This window comes from Blennius ocellaris, assembly GCF_963422515.1.
Source record: "Blennius ocellaris genome assembly, chromosome: 9".
NCBI classification, from domain to species: Eukaryota; Metazoa; Chordata; class Actinopteri; order Blenniiformes; family Blenniidae; genus Blennius; species Blennius ocellaris.
This window is the reverse complement of record NC_137658.1, coordinates 14,184,686-14,206,912: the sequence shown is the minus strand read 5'-3', so window position 1 is coordinate 14,206,912 and position 22,227 is coordinate 14,184,686. Positions and strand designations below refer to the sequence as shown.

General features: G+C 40.8%; 1 protein-coding gene across 1 annotated transcript in view; it reads right to left on the bottom strand.

The window, feature by feature from the left end:
• Nucleotides 1-20,886: 20,886 nt before the first annotated feature.
• Nucleotides 20,887-22,227, bottom strand: part of gria1a (glutamate receptor, ionotropic, AMPA 1a) — a gene marked incomplete at both ends in the record, with an annotated part of 60,258 nt that continues 58,917 nt past the window's right edge. The window contains one exon of the mRNA XM_080501760.1: nucleotides 20,887-21,054. Within this exon, the coding sequence (XP_080357886.1) occupies nucleotides 20,887-21,054 (168 nt within the window). The remainder of the gene's footprint in view (nucleotides 21,055-22,227) is intronic.

The window sequence follows — 22,227 nt, the reverse complement described above, 5'->3', positions numbered from 1 at the left end:
ACATACCAGATGTACAACAATGGTCATCTCTCAATGTAATTAAACTCGCTACAGTAAAACGTAATATAAAACCAAGGTGCATTGGAGAGCAATTCTCCCTTCCCAAACAAAATAAATCATTCACTCGCAGCATTCACACCACAATACGAGACAAGACAAGACAAGACAAGGACTCAAGGGTTGAAGATAATCACAATGAAAAATTATGTAAATAATTAAATATTAATTAAAAATAAATAAATAATAATAAAAAACAAACAAACAGAACAAACAAACGAACACACAAAAAACCAAACAAAAACAAAAACAACGACAACAATAACAACATGATAAAATAATAAACTAAAATAAATAAAGAATTAACAACTCAGCTTATTGTGTTTCAGCTTCAATGTGCAAGGTGTCTATATGCAGTAGAACGGGTTGCCAGAGTTTATAAAAGGCCTGTAGGGAACCGTTCAGGGAGAATCTGATTTTCTCAAGTCTCACGCATCGCAAAATCTCTTGAATCCATCTATTATGTGTAGGTGGGGATGAGTGCGTCCATTTCAGGAGGATAAGCCTCCTTGCAAGCAAGGTAGTGAATGCAATAATTTGTTGTGAGGTTTTCGACCAACCAAATGATGGGGGTAATCCAAAAAGAGCGACAAGGGGGTCAAAATTAACTGCACGACCAAGGACCGTCGTCAACGTATCGAAAATGGTACGCCAAAATTCAAAAAGTTTGGGGCACGACCAAAACATGTGCATGTGATCCGCTGGTCCGAGATTACATCTGTTACAAGAGTCCGCTCTGTCTGGGTAGATCTTAGCTAACCGTGCATTAGTGAAGTGGCTCCTGTGCAAACTCTTGCACTGTAGGAGTTTGTGTCTAGCACATATTGAGGATGTGTGAACTAGATTAAGGATACGGCCCCATTGTTCATCAGATATAGATATTTGGAGGTCACGATCCCAAACAACTCTCAGGGAGTTAAGGGAGGTTGGGTTCATTCTAAAAACAGCATCGTATAGGATTGAAGTCAGGGATTTTTGTGATGTTTTCAAAGAGAGAAGGGAATCCATCAAGGTCTCAGGGGGGCGATTAGGAAAATGAGGAAATTGATTTTGTACAAAATGTCGGATCTGGAAGAAACGGAATAAATGCGATTGTGGGAGAGTAAATCTTTTTGATAAGTCTGCAAATGATGGAAAAATACCATCAATATATAGGTCTTCAAGGGTCTGCAGACCCTTGTTTGACCATAATTCAAATGCAAGGTCAGAACAAGATGGAAGGAATAAAGGGTTTCGAAACACTCGATTACATTTTTAACTCAGGACTGCACAGATGAAACAGGGAAGAAAATCGACCATGGACAGGTCATCAGAAGCACCAGGGCACTTTTCCACTGGTGTGAATGAAGAATTGTTTCTGTATGTGCTTTGAGAAAAAAGTGCTATATAAATTATTATTATTATTATTATTATAATGCCATTTGTTCGATGAGGCACCTTCATGCTCAGTATAATGAGTTGCCCACAAATCAATGTCCACCATTTCCAGTGAATTTTTGATTTTGTTGTTGTTGCAGCGAATACGTAACAATCTTCTTGATTTTGTCACCTGTAGGCAATGTTATCATCTGCTGGTCAGTTCTGTGATGCAGTGTTATGTCTGCAACCCTTATGAAAACAGTGAATAAATGAGGAACAGCTGTTATTTCTATTACTTTATTCGATTTCTGTATCATTTTCTCTTTTTGTGAGGAGGGTTCGGACTGGACCCTCTGGACTGCCAGTTTTGGTCTGTTTCGCACCCCTACACCATCACAGGGGTAATAGGGTTTTAGATGTATTTTTTTCTTTTAACACATCCAGCAAACAAAACAGCATTGTCATTCATTAGCAGTTGTGTTTTGGGCTACCTGATAAATGCAGGTCCAATATCCACCCTCCTTTCAGCTCAGGTAGGGATCTTAATGGAAATCTGTTTTCAAAGTGTCAGTTATCAACAAGTTGTGACTTCACAAAAGACAAATAAAGAGTGTTTGTGGCAAGCCCTGCAAACAGCGACTACCACATGGGCTGAAACACAATAGGGCCATGGAGGGCACTGTGTAGCTTTCTTTCTAATTATCAAACCGGGAAAAGTAGAGTGTGATAAGGTGACAAAACCCTGCAGGGACAGGGATATGGTGAACTCTGTTCAGCTGGAACTCTCCCTTATTTACTTCTCTTTAAATGCTGTTTAAATCACACCAGCTAATCTGGAAGGCTTTACCCGTGTTGATGTGTGTGTATACAGTCTGTGACAGAGAGAGACAGGGGAGGCAGGGGGGATAGAAATAGAGAGAGGTAGAGTTAGTTTAAGGCCTCTCTCTACAGAGAGAGGGGATTATGTTTCTCTGCTGTCATGTGTTCTGACATTCAGAATGTTATTAAACTTCAATAGGCTGAGCTCAGGGTTCACTGATTACTCTTACAGGGACCAAATCCATTATTCAGGGTTTACTTCACACCGTGTGTTTACCAAAAACCTCAATCACACCTGCACAAGCCACACGCTTGTGTGTATTCACCTGCACTTGTATGCAAACATGCATACATTCATGCTACGTGCACAGCACTGATTCAAAACCACTGCATTAGACTAAATTTGCCATTACTGCTGCCATGCTTTTTAGGTAATGCAAGTGTCTTGGCAAATTTGATTTGTGTGCCTATTGAATATGCAGTAGGCCTGCGGGTGGGAGAAGGCTGAAATCCGGAGCTAAGACCGTTGCTCCGGTGATGCGAGTGTCTTGTAAGTGAACTTTGACACTGGAAATGAGAAGAGAAAGCGATTACCCACTTGCAGCTTGAAGCGGCCACACTATATTCCGATTGGCTGAATGAAAAGTTTTGCATTTTTCTAAGAATGTCTCTTCTTCAGTAAATGCAAATAGCAATCAGAGAATTGCTTTGGAGCATCGAGGTTTTAAATGAGAAATTCTGCACTATTGAGAGAAATATATTGAAACGGAGGATATTCTCTCCTCCTTTCTTTTTAACATTATCCACCGCGGTGACCGGCTGGGAGTTTACCCCAGTTGTGAAAGGAGGCTCCCCAACTTTGATCACTGTGGAAAGTAGCCCTGCTCCATAATCCCCCTCATCTGTCATTCTGTCCAAGGCAATGTGGGTTGCCATACATCTCTACCTCAGTACCCCTCCCACCCTCCACGCCGCCTTGGTCTCCAGCTCCTGTTTACTACCTCCATCCATCTTCAGCACAAGGCCATTGCCAGCCTCCATCCACTGAGATGGACAGTTGGGAAACAGAGGACAAGACGCCGGGTTGAGGGTGCCAGCTTTTGCCCTCTAACTTGAGGCGGCCTGGCAACAGGGCAACTTTTCTATTCCCACAGCAATGAGGAAGCACGTATCTCAAACAGAGATTGTTAATCTTGGGAACATCGGACAAGCAGGCACTGTCTTGTGATTGACTGTCCTCTTTCAGTCCGGTCCCGGAGTGACCCTCAACACCAGAAAGGCGGGAGAGGACCAATAAAGCGTCAGCTGGATAATAACTCATCATATCCTCATACGTTTTCATTTACAGAGCAATATAGCCACGTTACCAGCAGTAAATCAACAGCTAATGGGATGAGTGGAGCTTCAAAATCTGAGCCTTGATGATGTGTACTGACCACTGGAGTGCTAAAGTAATATTTAACACTGTCTTCCCTCTAGCTGGCAGATCGGTGTCCGCCTGCCTGTATGTGGAGCTGAGAAAATAACCTTTTTACATTGTGCTGGCTCTGCACTCCTGTATATTGGATTGAAAGCAAAGTTTTCACTGAAATTCACTTAAAAACAAACATGCAAGTCTTGAATTTCTCATAAAGACTGTCTTCATCACATTATGTAGATGTATAGTTAATATTGGGGAAAAAACCCTAGATGTTACAAGTCTGTGCACTACACATTAAAAAATATAACAATGTCCCCATGAGATTTCTCTTGTCTTAAATGTGCTGCAGAACATGATTTATAATTTGTGACTGTACACCCACAGGCTACTTCAACAGCTTTTACACTGCTTGTTAAAGGCCATTGTCCAATCAGCCAATCATGTGACAAAAACTGAAAGCCTTTGGACCACAGGTGTCAAAATAATTTTATTTCAGGGCCACAGACAGCACAAGTTGACCTCATTGGGACCAGAGTAGGGAAAAAGAGGATAATCTACACATGATAGCATCTGCAAAGTTTTGAGATGCTTCAGGTTTGGCAGGAAGGAGTAAATCTATATTATTTTCCTTTAAATAACTCCAACCTAGGCAAAATTTCCAGGAAAAATGTGACCTGACAATTTTCTCAATTTTTCTCACAAACTCACCCTCACAGTATGGCTTAGATGCAAATGGTATTCCATGAGCTTTATTACAGTGTACATTTTTGGGTTCTTGGCCTCGTGGTATCAACTGAGCCCCACTCCCTTGCCCTATCTGTCCTGTGAATGGCCATGTCCATCTCTTTATAATCCCAGTGTGAAGAAACCGTTCACACACAGAGGAGCCTGGTTGGTTAACAGGGTGAAGCTAATGGAACAAAACGGTCTGTTTGGTATTTCTGGCCTCACAGTTGCATTACAAAGTAGCACATTGGTCGCCTCGCAACTGTGGCATTCGTCCCATAATATGGAAGGGGTAAAAAAATGCTTTTCTTTTTGGCAACACTTTTGCTCAAGGTAGCAGAGATACTTCAGTTAGTACCACAAATATCCCAAACACTGAGGTAGAGCCCCAGAGTATAAAGGTCTTGGATTAGGTCTGGGTTTGGCATTTCTGTTTGGAGTTTCCATGTTCTCGAGGTACTTCAGTTTCCTATCATAGTCCAATCACATGCACTTGTGTTTGCCCTGTGATGGACTGTCCTTGTATCCTGTACATAGTTCCTAGGTTCAGCTCCAGCACTATGCTACTTTGACTTGAAAAAAGGGGCAAAGAATATGGCTATAATGTGTTATGTTTTTAATTTGATTGAGATTATAGCTAATACAGAAAAGCATTGCTTTTCTCCTGTGGCTCACGTTTGCTCAGCTGAGTTGCCCATAATTGAATGCTGATCCAAGGAATGGTTATACAAGTCAAGCACATGGTTGCACAAGTTTACCAAGCACAGATCTGCAAAGGAAATACTTGATTCTTGACTGCTATCTTAGAACCAGAAGACAGATGATTTTGTAGGAATCATCACTGACATCACTAGCGTTCAAATGCAACCATCATGGATGGATTCTCTCAATAAATAATTAAAAGTCATTAAATACCAATTCCATCTAAATTCAAAACTGCCAGACACATGCAGTCATGCCAACAATGTCCTTACCGTCTTTTTTGGGATCTCAACCAAAGGACATACAAAACCAAAGTGGCCTTGTGTCTTTGCATGTCAGAGGGAAGCGACTAAAAATATGTTAAAATATGCTTCTCTCCTTGCAAACCATGAATATAGCAAAGGTTGTATTAGGTTTTTAACACCGACACCCAGAACTGAGCAGCAGGTGTCAGCAATCTGCGTAGCCCAGATTTCAGTGATGCTGCAGTGAAAGTTAGCTACCAAAACTCTAAATATGCAAATTGTGAGGGTTCTTCCCCACATAATTCTGAAGGAAATAAAAAATTCTTATGACGATTATTTTGCCATCATTCGACTTTTCCTGCCCTATTACGATCAATTAAGCTGAGGAACTGAAACATCCCTGGGTCTAAAAGTTCCTCCCTAAATATACTAAAGCAGAAAAATACAACAGTGACACCTGGTGGGATATTACATGTCCTGAATACCAATAGAGAGTGAGTGTTCCCGTTTGATGCTGCCATGTTAGTGAAATCTATATCACAGGGATGTTTCAAGCACCTTGAGGAAACTACCTCCAAGAATTCATGGAAGGCAGTTTGAGGGGAAAAGAGAGTCTCAACCTAAACAAGAAATGTATAACTAATTAAAATGACAGACTGTGTGTGTGTTTCTGTGCAGGCATAGATATAAAAAAGAAAAATAGATATGCATGTGTGTTTGCTTTCATGGGTTTGATCAAGGGGGCACTAAGCTTATCCTGAGGCGTTTTCTCTGTATTGCCAATGTTGCGTTAGATACTTTCTTCAGATTTCATCCTGCTGCGAATGCCAGTCACTCAGACTAAAAGAAACGGCCCGAGGGCTCGATGGATGAGAAATGAGAGGCGCTACAAGCTACATTGGGTTTCTTACTGCATATCTGTGGGCGGAGTGTGTCTTTGTGTGTGTTCAGGTCTCATGTGCATGTCGATGTCTATGTCCTTCCTCATGTACACAAGCAGAGGAGAAAAAAAAACACCCTCCTACACACAAATGTGTGCAACCACTGCCTGCAGCTGCTTGTGGGTGTGGGCAGCACACATGGATGCACAATGGACAAGGCGCAAGTGAGGGCAGAGGCGAAGCAGGTGAAATACAAGTGATGGAAGATAAAAATCATGAGGAAGGGTCAACATCCATGAAGCTGTGTGGTTCAGAAGCAGCTTATCCAAGCTTCTCCACAGAGGACTGAGACTTTCCTCCCTGATGGCTGCGAAACTCCACTTTGTCCCGACAACACGAGCTGACAGCGGCGTCTTCGCCACTATTGATTTCCTTTCTTTCTCTATTTAGAAACACATGGCTCACATGGACGGAGGAGACATGGCAACCAAGTTAGACAAACCTCTCCTTATAACTGCATTATTGAAATGAAAAAGGAAGAGAAGGAGAGAGTTCGGGAACCGACCTGATTTTAAAAAACATCGGAAAGCAAAAATCAATACTGCTCTGACACGCAGGCATGCAAAAGCACTGTCATGACTACTTTGTACAGAGCAACAAGCCTGAATCAGATCACAGCACAGACTGGTCTTCTGAATATCGATGCCTTCAGAGATTTTTACTTATTTACCAGTGCACATTATCTACCTGTTGCATGCATTCATCTGTACACTCCAATTGCAAGTAATCAGAAGGCTTTTAAAGAATTAAAAATGTCAGGTGTAACTGACCATTGGCTAACCATTAAGGTCTCTGCAGGTTGACTGAGCAACATTATAACTGTGCCTGAGACAAAGGGTACTTACAGTCTTTCTCGATTGCTTACACACATTTTCTGAAAGCATGCCTCATATTCTCAGAACTCTACACACAAATCCAAAAAACACACACACAATGGGCAAAACCCCTCACTTCTCCTGCAAAATAACAATGCAAAACAATGCAATTTCTTCTCAAAATGGTATTTTGTTGTCAAATGACAAACACAAACCATCAAATGAATAGACATTTATAAGGATCAGTTGAACACTGGTGTGTTCAATGTAAAACACTATGATGAATGAAACACTTCTTCTGCATTCTTCATAATGACTTAGGCCTTTTTTGTTCAGTTTTACACTTACTACACACAGTACAGAAATAAGTGTGTTGTAAAATATTTTAGAATATTGTTTTTATACTCAGAACAGACAAATACACGGTAACAAATATTTTTAATTTTTCCCAACAAAAAAAATGTACACAGTGTACATCCAAACCAACACAAAGTTGCAAATACAAAATAGAAAAATGCAGTTACAGTAAGAAAAAAAAAGAAAAAGAAACTATGCTGCATCCTGTCTTCTGTTTGGGTCAACACCTCATCCACATCACAGGCAATGTTTTCCCTGGCCAAGCAGTGGGGGAAATATCGCCTGGCATGGTGAACCCAGCCATGAAAAACATTGACTGTTACATCACCACATGCATCTTCCATAGCTTGGAGAAGGGGTATACGTGTTTGTGGTTGTCGTTCATACACCTTCCATCTCCAGGCAGAAAAGAATTCCTCAATTGGATTGAGGAATGGAGAGTATGGAGGGAGATAAACAACTAAAAAGTGTGGGTGGGCAGTGAACCAGTTATGTACCATGTTGTATGGGCCAATGGTAGCATTGTGATGGAGGGAAATGGCTGCACACATAGTGACGTTCCCTCCGCGCTGGCCAGGGACTTCTACAATGGCACGCTGGCCGATGATGTTCCTTCCCCTCCTTCTTCTTTTGGTGAGGTTGAAACCAACCTCATCAATGAAAATGAACTGGCGCTCCACTGCAGCAACCTCCAGCTCAAGGACTCTCTGAAACACACATGACAAGATCAGAATTAGACATGGAGGGGTCACTATTGTGAAGCACAATCATTATGATAACAATACTGAAATATGTATTGTGTATTTAGAGTGTTGAGAGTGCATCAATTGTGGGATTGTATAGGACTTACTTGCACATAGTTATATCGCAATTCTTTGATTCTTTGATTCTTTCTGAATTGCGTTCGAATGGCACTCTGTAGACCTGCTTCATCCTCAAATTCTTTTTGCGCAAGACACAGTCCAGTGTTGATAAGCTGATGCTACCAATATTTTGAAATATGTCATTGTTGTCTATTATTTTTGTTTGTATTTGCCGCAATGTTATGATGTTATTTTCTAGGACCATGTTGATAATTTCAGTTTCCTGTTCTGGAGACAGAAGGCATTCCCGACCACCGTGTGCTGGTAATCTTGCAGTTCTGCAATACAAATAGTAAAATACTGTAAATACTGTGTAGGAATACAAAGTAGGAATACATTTCCCATACTTGAAACATACTTTACTTTTACAATCCTATTGAACAGTCCACAGACAATACAACTGTGTTCATTGAGCACTGTATTGATATGCAGTACTGCAATTTTCTAGTGAGAGTAGATTTCTTACCTATTCTCATTTCTGAAGGTCCGTCTGATGGATGCCACAGTGTATCTGCTCAAATTTGGCTGTACTCGTTGTCCAGCTTCCCTCATTGTGAGACCATAGTTGACCACATGGTCAACCAAAGTAGATCGGATCTCATCTGAAATTACAGTCCTTGGCCTTCCTCGTCCTCGTCCTCCTCCTCTTACTCTCACTCCTCTGCCTCTGCCTCTGTTGGCATCCATTGTTCCAAAACAGAAGAGCTCACCTGTTGCCCTTTTATGCTAAAGCTGTGATTGCTAATTGTAAAACTATGAGGCAAGTGTTTGCTGATGTGATGAGTCAGTGCGCATAGTAGGGCAATTAAGTTTAGAATTTTGAATGACAGTGTGTTCCTTGTGAAAACAAGAGATTTTCTTCATGAAAATTGTGCCTAATGCAGGGAATTGTGTGTAGTGTTTTGAAAAAAGTGTGTTTTAGAACTGCAATTTGAGTGTTAAGCAGGAATTGTGCTTGTAGTTTAGCAGAAATGGTTCAGGGGGTTGGTGCATGAGTTACATGTTGTGGTCATTGTGTCTCAAGTACCAGAACATGTGTGTAAGCAATCGAGAAAGACTGTAATTCTAAGTTTAGAGTAAGTCTGCAGGAAATGAATGAAAGTCAAAGCCATTATGAATTTGTGTGTGTGTGTGTGTGTGTGTGTGTGTGTGTGTGTGTGTGTGTGTCTACACCTGTGTTTGCTTAAGGTCTCTTGGAAGCTGGCCTCGCTGCTAATCAGCTGTGCCTAATAGAGAAGCTGTGAGTATGCGTATTAGTGTGGGTATTTTTGTGTGTGTGTGTCCACTTGTGTAGGTATGATGTGGCTGCTGTTGCCACTGCTGCTCATCAACAGATCTCTAATGAGGGATAGAAAGTGTGAGAAATCTGCACCTGGACACAATTAGCGAAGCATTCACGTTCAATGACTCTCCAGGCTGGAACAAGATATTCTCCCCGTGCCGCTCTCTTCGTTCTCATCCCGTCTGCTTGTTTGCATGTTTGCTGTTCCCTCATCAAATAATTTCCTCAGACTTACAGAATACTTCCATATCAGTGTACCTGTGGCTGTTTTTAAGAACGACAATTAACTGGCTGCTAAATTTCTCTCCCTCTCTTTTTTAAAAATAACATACTCCTACAATTTCAGTGAACATCACTACTTCGGGATGTGAATTATTTTGGTTTTGAAAATCCAGGACATGAAAGACATCCATATATAATTTCATATAAAGAGTGATTACTTGAAAAACATGGGGACATGAACTTTACTCTTCTATGACACAGTTCCTCTGCGGAGTGACAGTTTTACTTCCAGAGATGGTTTTTTGCTGTATGTTAAAGAGAAACAGAGGAAAAAAAAGTATCAATGAGGTTAATACAGGAAGTGTAAATATATTTAATTTCCAAAGTTTGCTTGTCGTGTGTCCAAGAGATGCTGGATTTATTTTGCATTAACAGTGATGATCAAAGTGATTTTACTGTTAAAATGTGCCGTGAAAGTTTAAAAACTACATTTCAGTAATTCTCCTGTTAAAAAAACTGATTTCGTAACATCTTCAATTTAACATTATCTTATTGGGAATAGGTACCAACATTCAGAGCAAATATGAAACCAAAATACACAGAAATGACAGGAATACATTTGTATGAGATGCTCAGGGGCTTGTAATATGAAATGAGGGCTTTTAATCTGAAACCAATACAAAAGATTGCAGCAACTGGCAGACACAATGATGCAACATTGGATGATGTTTGCACAGTGGCACTGTGTTGACCCTTTGGCGGCAATTTTATTTTCTGAAAGTTCCACAGACAAGCAACCAGCTTCAATCAAATCTCCTCCAGCACTTTGGTTAAAAAAAAAAGAATAAAATGTGCACACAGTTCAGTCCCACAGAAGACCAAAGAACATCTCAAGCGTTTTCATCACCTTTCACCATGATTTCACCCAAACCCAAAACATACCCATGATGCAAATTGAACCTCCACGTGGAACAGTTTTTCTTCCATCACTCAGTACTGGATGGTATTAATCATGTACTTTTCAAAGAATGGGAATCAAATGATACCATTTTTAATATAATGGATACATTAAAAAAGAAATACAAACTTTAGGAAGTTATGCAGTTTTCTCATACAAATATTTTGAAGCTTAAAGAGCTGGTGAAGTCATGAGTTAAGTGCTCTCTATATTTCAGACAGAAACCCTTCAAAGCAGACGGGGCGTGTTTGAGATTTGAACATTTTCTGAAGCCCAGTAGCACTGAATGTGCATTGAAGGTTGCTGTAATGGTGCTGCAGCGTTTGTAATGGATGTAGTCAGTAAAGAAGAAAATAGTACTCAAGAACATCTTAATTTGACCCCACAAAAAACAAGTATGCAATGCAAAACAAAAGTATTTAAAAACAATATTTTTCGGACAATAATTGATAAAGAACGAGTGATACTGAATTAAAGGTCTTTTAACAGAAGATGAAAACTGGGGATTATAATTTTAATTTGTGCAGAAGGTTCAATCCATTCATCTTCTACACTGTATTATCAGAGTCACTGGAGCTGATTTAATCTGAAAGGTGAAGGCAGGACACACCTCAGAGAAGTCACCAGTCAAGAGGCTCACTGGAAAACCAGAGTACCCAAGGAAAACCCACACACATGAAACACATGCAAACTCCACATGGAAAAGCCCAGCCTATACTCAAACACACAGCATCTGTGCTAATATTAATGTGCAAACTGCTACAACAGCATTACAGTATTTTGCATTTACACAGCAACATTTTAGATTGACGTCAGCTTACACAGAAACTGCAGAAATGCTTAAAATGTAGTTGGCATGCCAGGCCACGAGTTGGCGCTCTTGTTTGTCATTGCAACACACATGGTGTTGACAACAATACGCTACAACTTTAACAATGGTGAGTACACATACATTTGCTGCGACAGACGACTAAGTTGGATTGCTATCACAGGCGACTGTCAACTAGAAAAGTACCAGGAGAATATATACTGGGAGTCATGACACTCTGGAGGCAATCATGTTGCTCTCGATCTACTTGTATATGTGCAAAAGAAGTGTCTTTATGGACATTGGTTGCCCCTCCCCCCCCAAAAAAAAGTTGGGAACATTTTAAGAACTTCCATTTTTCAGTGTCTCCGAGCACCATTGTCATGGTAACGGACACCCAAAATGCAACAAATGTTTTCCGGGAAAGTTAAATGGAGCCTTAATGAGATACGTTAAGCTCCTGGTCGATTTGTGATTCCATCTGAAACGCTCACAGGATCAGGAAAATCACATATTCAAAGAGTATCGAGAATCATTTTACATCCTCTGTCTTTTAGAAACATTTTGCACATCTTCATTGAGCAGGGTAGAAGAGAAATACACCTTACAACAAAATAAAGTGTTCAACTGTGCCTTTTTTTTTCACAAAACAGAAATGTACTTACAGTGCATTTTACTGCTTCAGTCTCAATGCACACTTCACATATTCACACTTGTCCAAGCACTCACTTACTAAGAGAAACTGTTGCCATGAAACAAGAAAAAAGCTCACACACCAAGTTGAAGTCTAATATTTTGCCCAAGGACACATCGACACATGGACTCATTGAGCCATGGCTGCCCCAAAATAGGTGGCGCACAAAATCCCACTTAAACAGCACAAGTCTCACCAATCAACCACATATCACAGTGTTGGTTGAGAAGAGGTAAACAAACACGTATGAAAAACATGGAAGGAAAAAAGAACTTGTGATTGCTGCAAAACCTAGAGGAAGAAAGAAAGCGACAGAAAAAGAGAGAAAAGCGAGATCTTAATTGCACAGTAGGCTGCAGGCTGTCACGGAGGGAAAGAGTGGGGCCTTTCTGGCAGCTGATGTCACTAATCATGGGGTGTGACACAGCATGACACCCTGCTATCTCTAATGTAACACACACATAAGACAATGTACACACGTACTCACACTGCAACACACACACAACTTCTATATTTAAATCACCATTACAATAATTCTTTCGTCCAGGCTGAACAATGATATGAGAGACAACTGTTGCATGAAATGTTTCTCCCTGCTTATAAAAGCATTTTCTTGTGTGGACACCTTCTAAGCTTTAATGTATATAACACAATCAGGAAAAACAACAGAATCACTCAACCGGAAAGAAATCCAATTAAATGCTGCCAGTAGCAGCTTTGCTAACATCTCAGTTTGTTTGGAGTGGTCACGTTATTACAATGTGGCAGGAAAAAGCAAAGAAAATAAAAAGTCACAAACAGTGTTGTGCATCAAATTGGGAAGATTTTATCATTCTGACTTGTTGCTGCTTCTAACTGTGCACAAATGGACACGCTAGACTTTGAAATAAGAAGTAAAATTGTAAAAATGACTGAGCAACAAACCGACCATGCTACAGCTCGTTTCCTGCTTCTGCATCAATGAAGCGAATCCCCCCAGGGGAGTTCAGACGGTCAGCTGAAGTCTGCCACAGCACTTGCACACGGCACACTGCTTTAACCCTTTTAACTCGGTCTATCCTCCAAGGTCCTCATCAAAAACCGCGCACCGTTTCTGCTCCATTTCGAAACTGTCATGAGTTTAAAACAGGCTCCGTTATATCAGTTCTCATTGACTTTGTTTGTACGCACTCGAGATAGCACACTGGAATTTTGGGTTTATGATGTAAAATGTGGGTGAAAGGGTTCGTCGGGACCCATTATATTTAAACGTATCACTTATGGAGCTGCGAGGACTGAATTCTGGGGAAGTTTCAGCGGACTGGCGATGCATGTCGTACACAGTTGAATCCTGCAGTGCTCTGATGATTCTTTTTTTAGTTTTTTTTCGGTGCCCAGCCTAAAACGCTGTGGCAATGCTTACTTCATAAAGAGAATTTCATAAGCTTAGATTCTGCCCAGCATCCACCTGAGAGCTCTGAATTTCATTCCTCTAGGGGGGAAGTTATTATCATCACTCCCCTGCGGTGCTGAGTGTGCAGTTTTTTTTTTCTTCTGTGTGTGAGGAGTGATGTTTCAGATTGGTAACCAAACACGGGTCATATTCTGGGTTTCTAAAGTGGCTGTAGGCTACTCTGTATTTTCGGACAGCAGGTCATTGCATAACTATGGTGAACAGAAGAAGAAGTTGCAACACAGATTAAGGCTTTAACGTGCACCTGCAGGGCGGGATTTGCTGAGAAGGTTGGGGGCATAGAAACTGCCCCTGGTCTATATTTGTGATTAAAGCTACTTCACCAGCACACAATCCAGGTAGTTATTATGTCGGAAGTCAGATACACATATTTTTGATACGTATGTACTCATTGCATGAAGGTCTCAAATGTATGTTTTAATAAAATGAGCGTTATTTCTAAATGATTAAATTAAGTCGTGCTCAGAAAACTCCACCAAAGAGCAATTTGGAGTCACCAAGTAACATTGAAGACATGTAGTCACAATGTGGGAGGGAACTGGAGTACCTGGATAAAAAACCTCCACACAAATAGGAAGAACATGCAAATCACACTCAGAAAGGTCTTGAACCAGAGATTTCTCACTCTGAGGAGAGCAGGCTAACTACTACACCACCATATCTATCTGTTCCATTTTCTCACCCGTCCATGAAGTCTATATCTGGCTTTTACCAACCACACAATTACACACCATCGTCCATTAGTCACACTGGCGGGCTGCTTCAGGCAGGTCCCATCTGCTCCAGAGTATTTTCCTGATGATGCAAATCTAATGGAGGTTTCACACTTTATATATTCAGAGGGAACTCCCTATGCTTTTTGGCTGAACCACAACTGCAGAACAAGACCTGTAAATACAAACATGTATGATGAAGGGCCCCCAGGAGCGGTGCCATAGAGGTACGGGATGAATTATATTGTTGAAAAAAGAAAAATTACATTTTAATGACTATATTTCTTGTGATGGAGAACTAAAATAGTGAAAATGGTTCAATGACAAACCTCTAACTAGCAAGAAAGCATAATTGAAGTCTTCAAGCCATTGGCAATTGTATCTTATGAAATGATAAATCTGGTTGCAATGTGGTTTAAGCTCTCGGAAGGAGCTCATCCTCCTCCTGCACATTGGCAGTCCATCTTGAACTGATTAATTTCAAATTAAATGCCCTCACAGCATTTACAGCCCTATGGGCTTAACGATCAAATGTACTTTCTCTATCAAATGAATAAAATGTACCTGACCTTTTTCACAAATAGTCCATGCTTGCATCTTTTACCGACTTCAGACAAGTTCAAGCCCATCCCAGCTTTCTTGTTGTTGAGATGCGTTCACATGTAGACACAGAGAGACACACTCATTTACAGTCTCTGGTACAGCAGCTCTCTCTGGTTAACAGTGGTTGGAATGAGGTGTTGCAGATTAATGTGTTACTGTGACCTTGAGGTTGATTTGAGGTTTGTCTTTCGAAGAACTGCAAAGTTTCTGTCTCTCTGTGTCCTGCTCAGCTGGTAGACTGTTCAAACAAAAGTGTCATCTTGACTCCTATTTTCTAAACTGTTTTCCTTGCCTTTTGAATCCTGAACTAACACAGACCTGCTGAAAGCAACCTTCAAGATATCAGTGTCAATAACGCAAAACATTACTTTGTTTCTATACGTGATGCATTAGCAATTGCAAATAAACACAAGCTTACCTTTCTACGAGCTGTCTGTTGTTGGCCTCCCGCATGTTAGTAGAATTATTTGCGTTTGGTCTCATGATCAGGTTGACAAGCAATTCCTTTGGAAACCTAACGTACAGATTCATGCATCAGTCATTCCACGGTCGAGAATTCATGATCGTCGAGGACTGCCGTCCTGCTTGTTTTCCACACTACCCTGTTCCAACACCTGATTTTAATGAATGTATCATGATGAAGCTCTGCAGAAAGCCTGAGAACAAGCCAATCATTACTATCAGGCATGTTTAAGTGACAGCACATTGTAACTGCGCAGGAATGCGACTAGAACAAGGACTAACCCCCCAAAACGTACAATTATCAAGGTATTGTTTCAGTCAGTGCTGTGGATGCTATTGGGTTTAAAACACAAAATCTCAAAACACTATCTGATCCAGCGTCTTTTCTGCTCTGTTCTTCTGGTTGTATGAGCTCACCTTTCTATTTAGATACAAACAAATGATGCATGTAGTCTAATGCAAATTAATTTCAGAGCAATGCGCATGAAGCTGAGGCTTAATTAAATGTCCTCACTAATCTGTGTGACTCCAATGAGGACCAGGAAGTAAGCAGAAATTTATTTTGTTCAATTGGTTTGCAGCCCATGTTAAAAGAAAGAATAAAAGAATTAAAAATAAGATTTTTTTTTCCTTCTTTTCTTTCACATAAAACAGAGTGGCTCAGATAATTTTTTGGATCACTGCACTTGTTTCAGTCCCAGGGAGAGCTTTATCCTCCTCTGCATGTAATATTTAAAGTCATATCCCATTTGCCCAAGGCACGGTGTAAGATATACGACTCCCTCTGGAAATAAAACCGAACAAATATATGTAGTTTATTCCTTTATTCGGTTACAAAAGCATGATGACTTCCTTCCAGGACACTTTGGTTAGAAAAAAAGTTATTTCTCAAAAATTTGACCCTTCATTTTTGTATTCTTTCATATATATATATATATATATATATATATATATATATATATATATATATATATGATAGTTTTAAGTTTAAAACCCAGTGACATCCTTTCCAAAGTTTAAAAAAAAACAAACCAATAAATGTATCTGGTGAACAAACTGTGATTAGGTTCCAGTAATAAAACACTGTTAAAAGAAAAACAACTAAGAAATATTCACATGGATTTAAAATTCAAGCACTTAAAAAATACTAACAGGATTTTTCTTTTGAGAAAAAACAAAGAACAAAAAAACAACAAACTAAAATCAATACTGGCTTTAAACAACATTAGCATCTACGGATTATTCAACATCAGTGTGTGCGTGTGTTTAAAGTTTTAAAGTCTTCAAAGTGCCATTTTCTGGGCACCCCTACTCTCCTTTTATAATACAAACACCCAGTGCTCTGAATTCTTTTTTTTTAAATTGTTTTTTACAAATCTTGTCATGTCATATAAAACATATTTCCCAGGGTAAAGCCTCCAATGAAGGGTGCTGTGGTGTGCACTAATTAATACATCATCAGCAAAAAGAAACGTATGAGGGAGGAAAGGAAAAGTCTTCACGCAGCAGATAACGGATTCCGGTACACCAAGGCATGATTGCAAAGGAATTCAAACATTCTAACTGGGGGAGGAGGAAAATCCTTTTTTTTATATACATAACAGGTGAGGATATGTATGAATTCAGTAAACTCGGACTGCCTATTTTTTTCCTCTTGTATGACAATGTGGACGAGAAGAACAACAGGTCATACATTAGATTTGGTACTATCACTTTTCTCAAGTTATTTTCAATTATTTTTCAAAGCAGAAACTCAAGATGAGAATAAAGAAAATGACACACGACCCGTTGTGGAAGCAGAGGGTGAGCGCTGCCTTTGTACAGGCGCCCGGGTCTTTGCTGTGAAATGAGAGGTCAGCCGGTGTGTACAGTACATAATCTATCGCTGACCCTTGACATCCAACAGCAGCGGAAAAGAAAACCCATTTCAAGCAACAATCTTCCCATCACCTCAAAGTAAAATGACACCTCTGGACCCTGTTACACTCCCAGATATTGAGCATCTCTGATGATGCTGAGGATAATGATTGTTACTGCATGACCGGACATTTACTGCTGTAAAATAAAGTAAATTTGTCATGTTGACATACCCACTTTTCCCTCACGACCTGCTTCATCTCTCTAAACCAAAGGATTTTCTACATGTTCTTGAATGATGGTCCAGGTACATGAAATTGCCTGACTTGCGTCGGTGGATTGAAAGAGAGAGAGAGAGCGAGAGAGGGAAAAAAGATATCTCGGTGAAAGGAAAGGAGGTTCGTACTGGCAGAAGGAACACGGTGTACCCTTTACTTAGCCTCTGGCTGTTGTGAGAAACTGTTATTGGTTTCTCTTGCTCTGACAGCTTTCACCTGTAAGACTTTACCAGATAAGAGTCTGAATTTTTCCTTCAAGAAATCCAGTTGAAAGACAAAAAAAACAACCCCCCCCCCCCAACAACATTGAATAGATCTTAAAAGACGAATATGAGCGGTGCAGTAAAAGGCTGATGTGCTGTAGCTTTTTCCTTATTAGCAACATATATCACACCACACCACTGCCCTGGCTGACATTTCCCTTCAGTACCATGGACAGTTGCAGTACATCATCCTGACTTGAATCTACAAAGCTGCCATATTGGAGCATATTCAAAAAATATGGCAGTGCTGCCTCACGCATTAAGGACTTAACTCACGCAAGTTTGATCATAAAATATACTGCTGTTGGGATCCACAGACAATCAAAACATTTGCTTATGTGTGCCAAATACACATAAGCACAAGTTTTGATGAAACATACTCTCATTATAAATTCACCAGGCACATCCAACAAAGAGGAGGCCCCTGGGTTGTCTTAGGGTCATTTTAGGATTTGCTGGAGGGATTACAATGAGCAGTTTGTGATCCCTTCAGAAGAGCTGGAGAAAGTTACAGGGGACAGGGATGTGTCTGTGGGTTTTCAATACTTCAACAGGTTTACTCAGCTGGAAAGACGATGGATGGGTAGTACGGCCTCTATTCATTAGTTTTCAATCATCTATTATTCTTAAAATGTACATGAAAGACAATTGGGGAAGACAAGACATTTTCCAAGTGTTGTTTCTTCAGAAACTGCACACATGGATGGTAAGACAGGCCATTATCCAATCACATGGCTGTCAGTTTGACTCCTATTTGTGCTTATTGATGTGTCAGTGTCATTGGGTATCTCACTGGATTGTAACCTGCCCTTGAAGTTTAACATTTGCAAATCTTCATTAGATATCAGTTGAAATAAGACTGACTGCCTTCATACACCAGGAGAGAATAATAAAGTAATAAAGCTATTTTTATAGAACATGAAAATTACAAAATGTGCAATGGCTAATGATTAAAATCGGCGTGAATCGAGCATGAAGTGACAAATAAGCCATTTCCACTACTGCACGGGTGTTATTCGCTTGAATTTTGACAGACAGCAGTCTCACATGGACTCCTAAGCCTCTGTCATTCTCTTTTTGATTGAAATATTGCTTGTGAGTAATATGTAACAACACCTTTCTCAATGCATATCAAACAAGCGGGGAAAAAAAGGACAGACAGGAGTGAAAATGCTGAAATCACTCATGTAAAATAAGTGAAACCGTTTGGCAGGAAATTGTTTGTGCATGTAGCGAATGGAGAAAATAGGTTTTCACAGCATTACACAGATGAACCCACTCAGTGTTGGCTTGTCCTTTCATTGGAATTGTTAACAATGTAATTTGATATAAGATTACAGACAATGTTTTAGTTCCTGCACTCACTCACAGGGATATAAATTAGCACACTGACTGCCAAAGTAAGCCATGAAATGTAAAGTCTATCAGACAAAGCCAATCTTTCTTGAAAGAAAAGAGCTGGGATGTTTTGGGATGAAATGTTCCTTTAAACGGTGGCTATCTGCCCTTCATCATCTCTGCCCTCTGTTGTCCAGCGCCTGCCACTCTGATTTCCATTCACATGACGTGATCTGAAAGGGAGACCTCCACCGCTGAGTGGCGCAGCAAACGATATAACCTTGACTTCCGATAAAGACACATAATAGCAACTGTAAATCCGTCAGGTCACGCCGAGCGCTTCCAGTCGTATCTCTTTCCTAGCGACGGTGAGAGGAGGCCAGGTTTCCTTTTATAGGCCACTAACAATCTGCAGGGGATATGCCACCCTCAATAAATTGAGAGGGAGTAGCAGTGCCGCCCATTTCATTAAAAGCGAACAGAGCTGAAAAATACATCACGGAGGTGAGTGAATTATGCAACAACTATCTAAGAATAGTCCGAATATTTTCTCTGAAATCGATCCTTTAAAAAAAAAAAAAAAATCCTACGAGACGCTATGAATGTCACAACAGTAGAATACAGTGTAAGGTCACTCAGTACTGTACATAGCCACAGAAGAATGTGTCAGTGTTTTCTTCCTTCCATGTTCCCACACACACAGCATGGTGAGCAACAATTTGTCGAAAACTCTCCAAACAAATGACCCAGTAGCAACAAGTGTACAGTGTATCTGGGTGCATTTGTGAGTATGGTCATATGGCACCAGGACAAGGCATGACGTGTAAAATGAGGTGTAGCAGCAATGCATGTTTGTTGTAGCCCAATTAATGGCTGATTTAAACAGCATTAACCTCCAGATAGACTGAATCAATCTACTCGTGACAAAGCTCTTTATGCTATTACAACAGTGTAAACCATACACTGCATCATAAAAATCAGCTATGCTACACGGAGCACTGTGTCCGTCCCAGAAAAAAAAAGGAGCATGAATGAGAGTGAGAAAGAGAAATTTGGTGGCGGTGGGGGGAGTGTCCAGAAACAATATTGAATCACTGCAGCAGTCACAAGTGTCCGTCTTCCTCTGCCACATCTGTGCAAAGACGTTCCATCAGCCATCAAAAAGCATCTAGGTAGTACAAGGTCAGCGGTGGAGGTGAGGATATTGCACACGCAGACTAATGTCAACAGCTCCATTGAAATGGCACAGCGCAGGCGTCACACTGAAGAATAAAGTTCTTTTTTTGTTGTTTTGTTTTCCACATAAATGAGCACTGTAAAAAATTCAAAAATGCGCCCCCCCTATTGACGGCTTCTTTTATTGCAGCACATTTCCCTTCTTTTTTCGACATCTCTGTTTCCAAACATCCACTTATTTATCTTTTTAAAAAAAAGTGTTGCACGTTTCTGTTCGTAGTCTGTAAGGAGCGGTTTGAGAGTGCATTTTGGCAGTAAAGTTAAGTCTTTATTTCAGGTCAGGTGCATTGACAGCCAGGAGAGTCGATGGGTCAAACCAGACGGCCATGATTTTTGAGGTTAATAGAGTCCTGTGCTCTTCTTGTGCTGCTCCACCCTGCTTGTCCCTCGCCGCCAGCACGGTATAACCTAATGATCACATGCCTGAGGCACCGAGTCCCATACTGGCGGTGTGGCTCATGCAGGGAAGCGTCTGAACGGTTTTGGGGAAGTCGTGGGTGAGGATTCGCCCGTTCTCTCCGCCGCTCCCGTTGCCACTCATCCGGGTCAGGGTGGGGCAGCGCATGGCGTCATTGATGGATTGCTGTCAGAGACAAAGACATGACAGTTAGCCTGCAGACCACACTTCAGTCAGTGGAAGAAATGTGCACTGGATGCTAAATAGAACATCTAATGAAACACTTAAAGCTCGCAGCACACAGAAAAAATGGACATTACTTTTAGCTACGTCTGCAGGATGGTGCAGCTTCTGTGGTTATTATCAGAAAAAATATACGCACATGAGTTTGTTTATGTTTGCACTCTGAACGTGGTGCAGGGATGCTGAGAAACTGAGGAGCAGATTGAGATGTTTGGAGTCATAAGGTGCAGGTTTTTAAGCTCTTTATCAGGGACGGAATGATGCTCCTGCATGATAAACTGTGGTGCCGGCCATTATGCATCGAATGTCCTAATTTTGTAATAGGAGGAGCAGAGCGAGATGTGGACAGTGAGATGGGAGTTGAGACTTCACTCAAAGGTTTAATGGCTCCATTCTACAGTCGCGTGCAATAAAAGCCACTGGGCTCGAAAGCTGACCTAATGAGGTGCGATGCTCGTGTGTGTGTTCACGTGTGTCAGTTTGCATCCCGCTATTTTAAAGCTGATTAATTGGGCAAGCGTGTCCGATCCAAGAGTAACCGGTAAGTGCTGCCAGGGATTGGAGAATTACACAGGCCTCTAATTGGAACAGCGTTGTTGTTTCTCTCAAGCCAAACAGCATAAAGGAGCCGTTGGACTAATAGGCTCCTCTCCAGTCTCATCAGCATACTGATCAGGTGCCTTTTTGCAGACTAATGAAACATATGAGATTCACGCAGAAGATCACTCCTTGTCTTGGCCCAGCCTTCATTTTTTTTTTTTTCCTGTTTACTGCATGCCCCGAGGGACTTTGATGTTGGACGGGTAAATCAAAGGCTGCTGGTTGTAAATTGATCCATAAAGCAGATGAGTAACGGCTAAGAAATCACAGCTGCTGGAGGAGAATCCTCACTAAGCATAACAAAAGCAACACGTCTTCACTTGGAGATCACGAACAGACAACAGTTTGAGTAGACCGTTTCTTGGTTAAAGCAGGATGGAAGACATGCGTGCCGCACCGGGCCTGCCTTATGGTATACATATAAACGATGTTCACCACAATGGGCTCTGCATTTGCGAGACAGTAAGGAAGGAGGGAAGAGGAAGGAGCAAGGGGAGAGATTTGCTCAGAGCGACA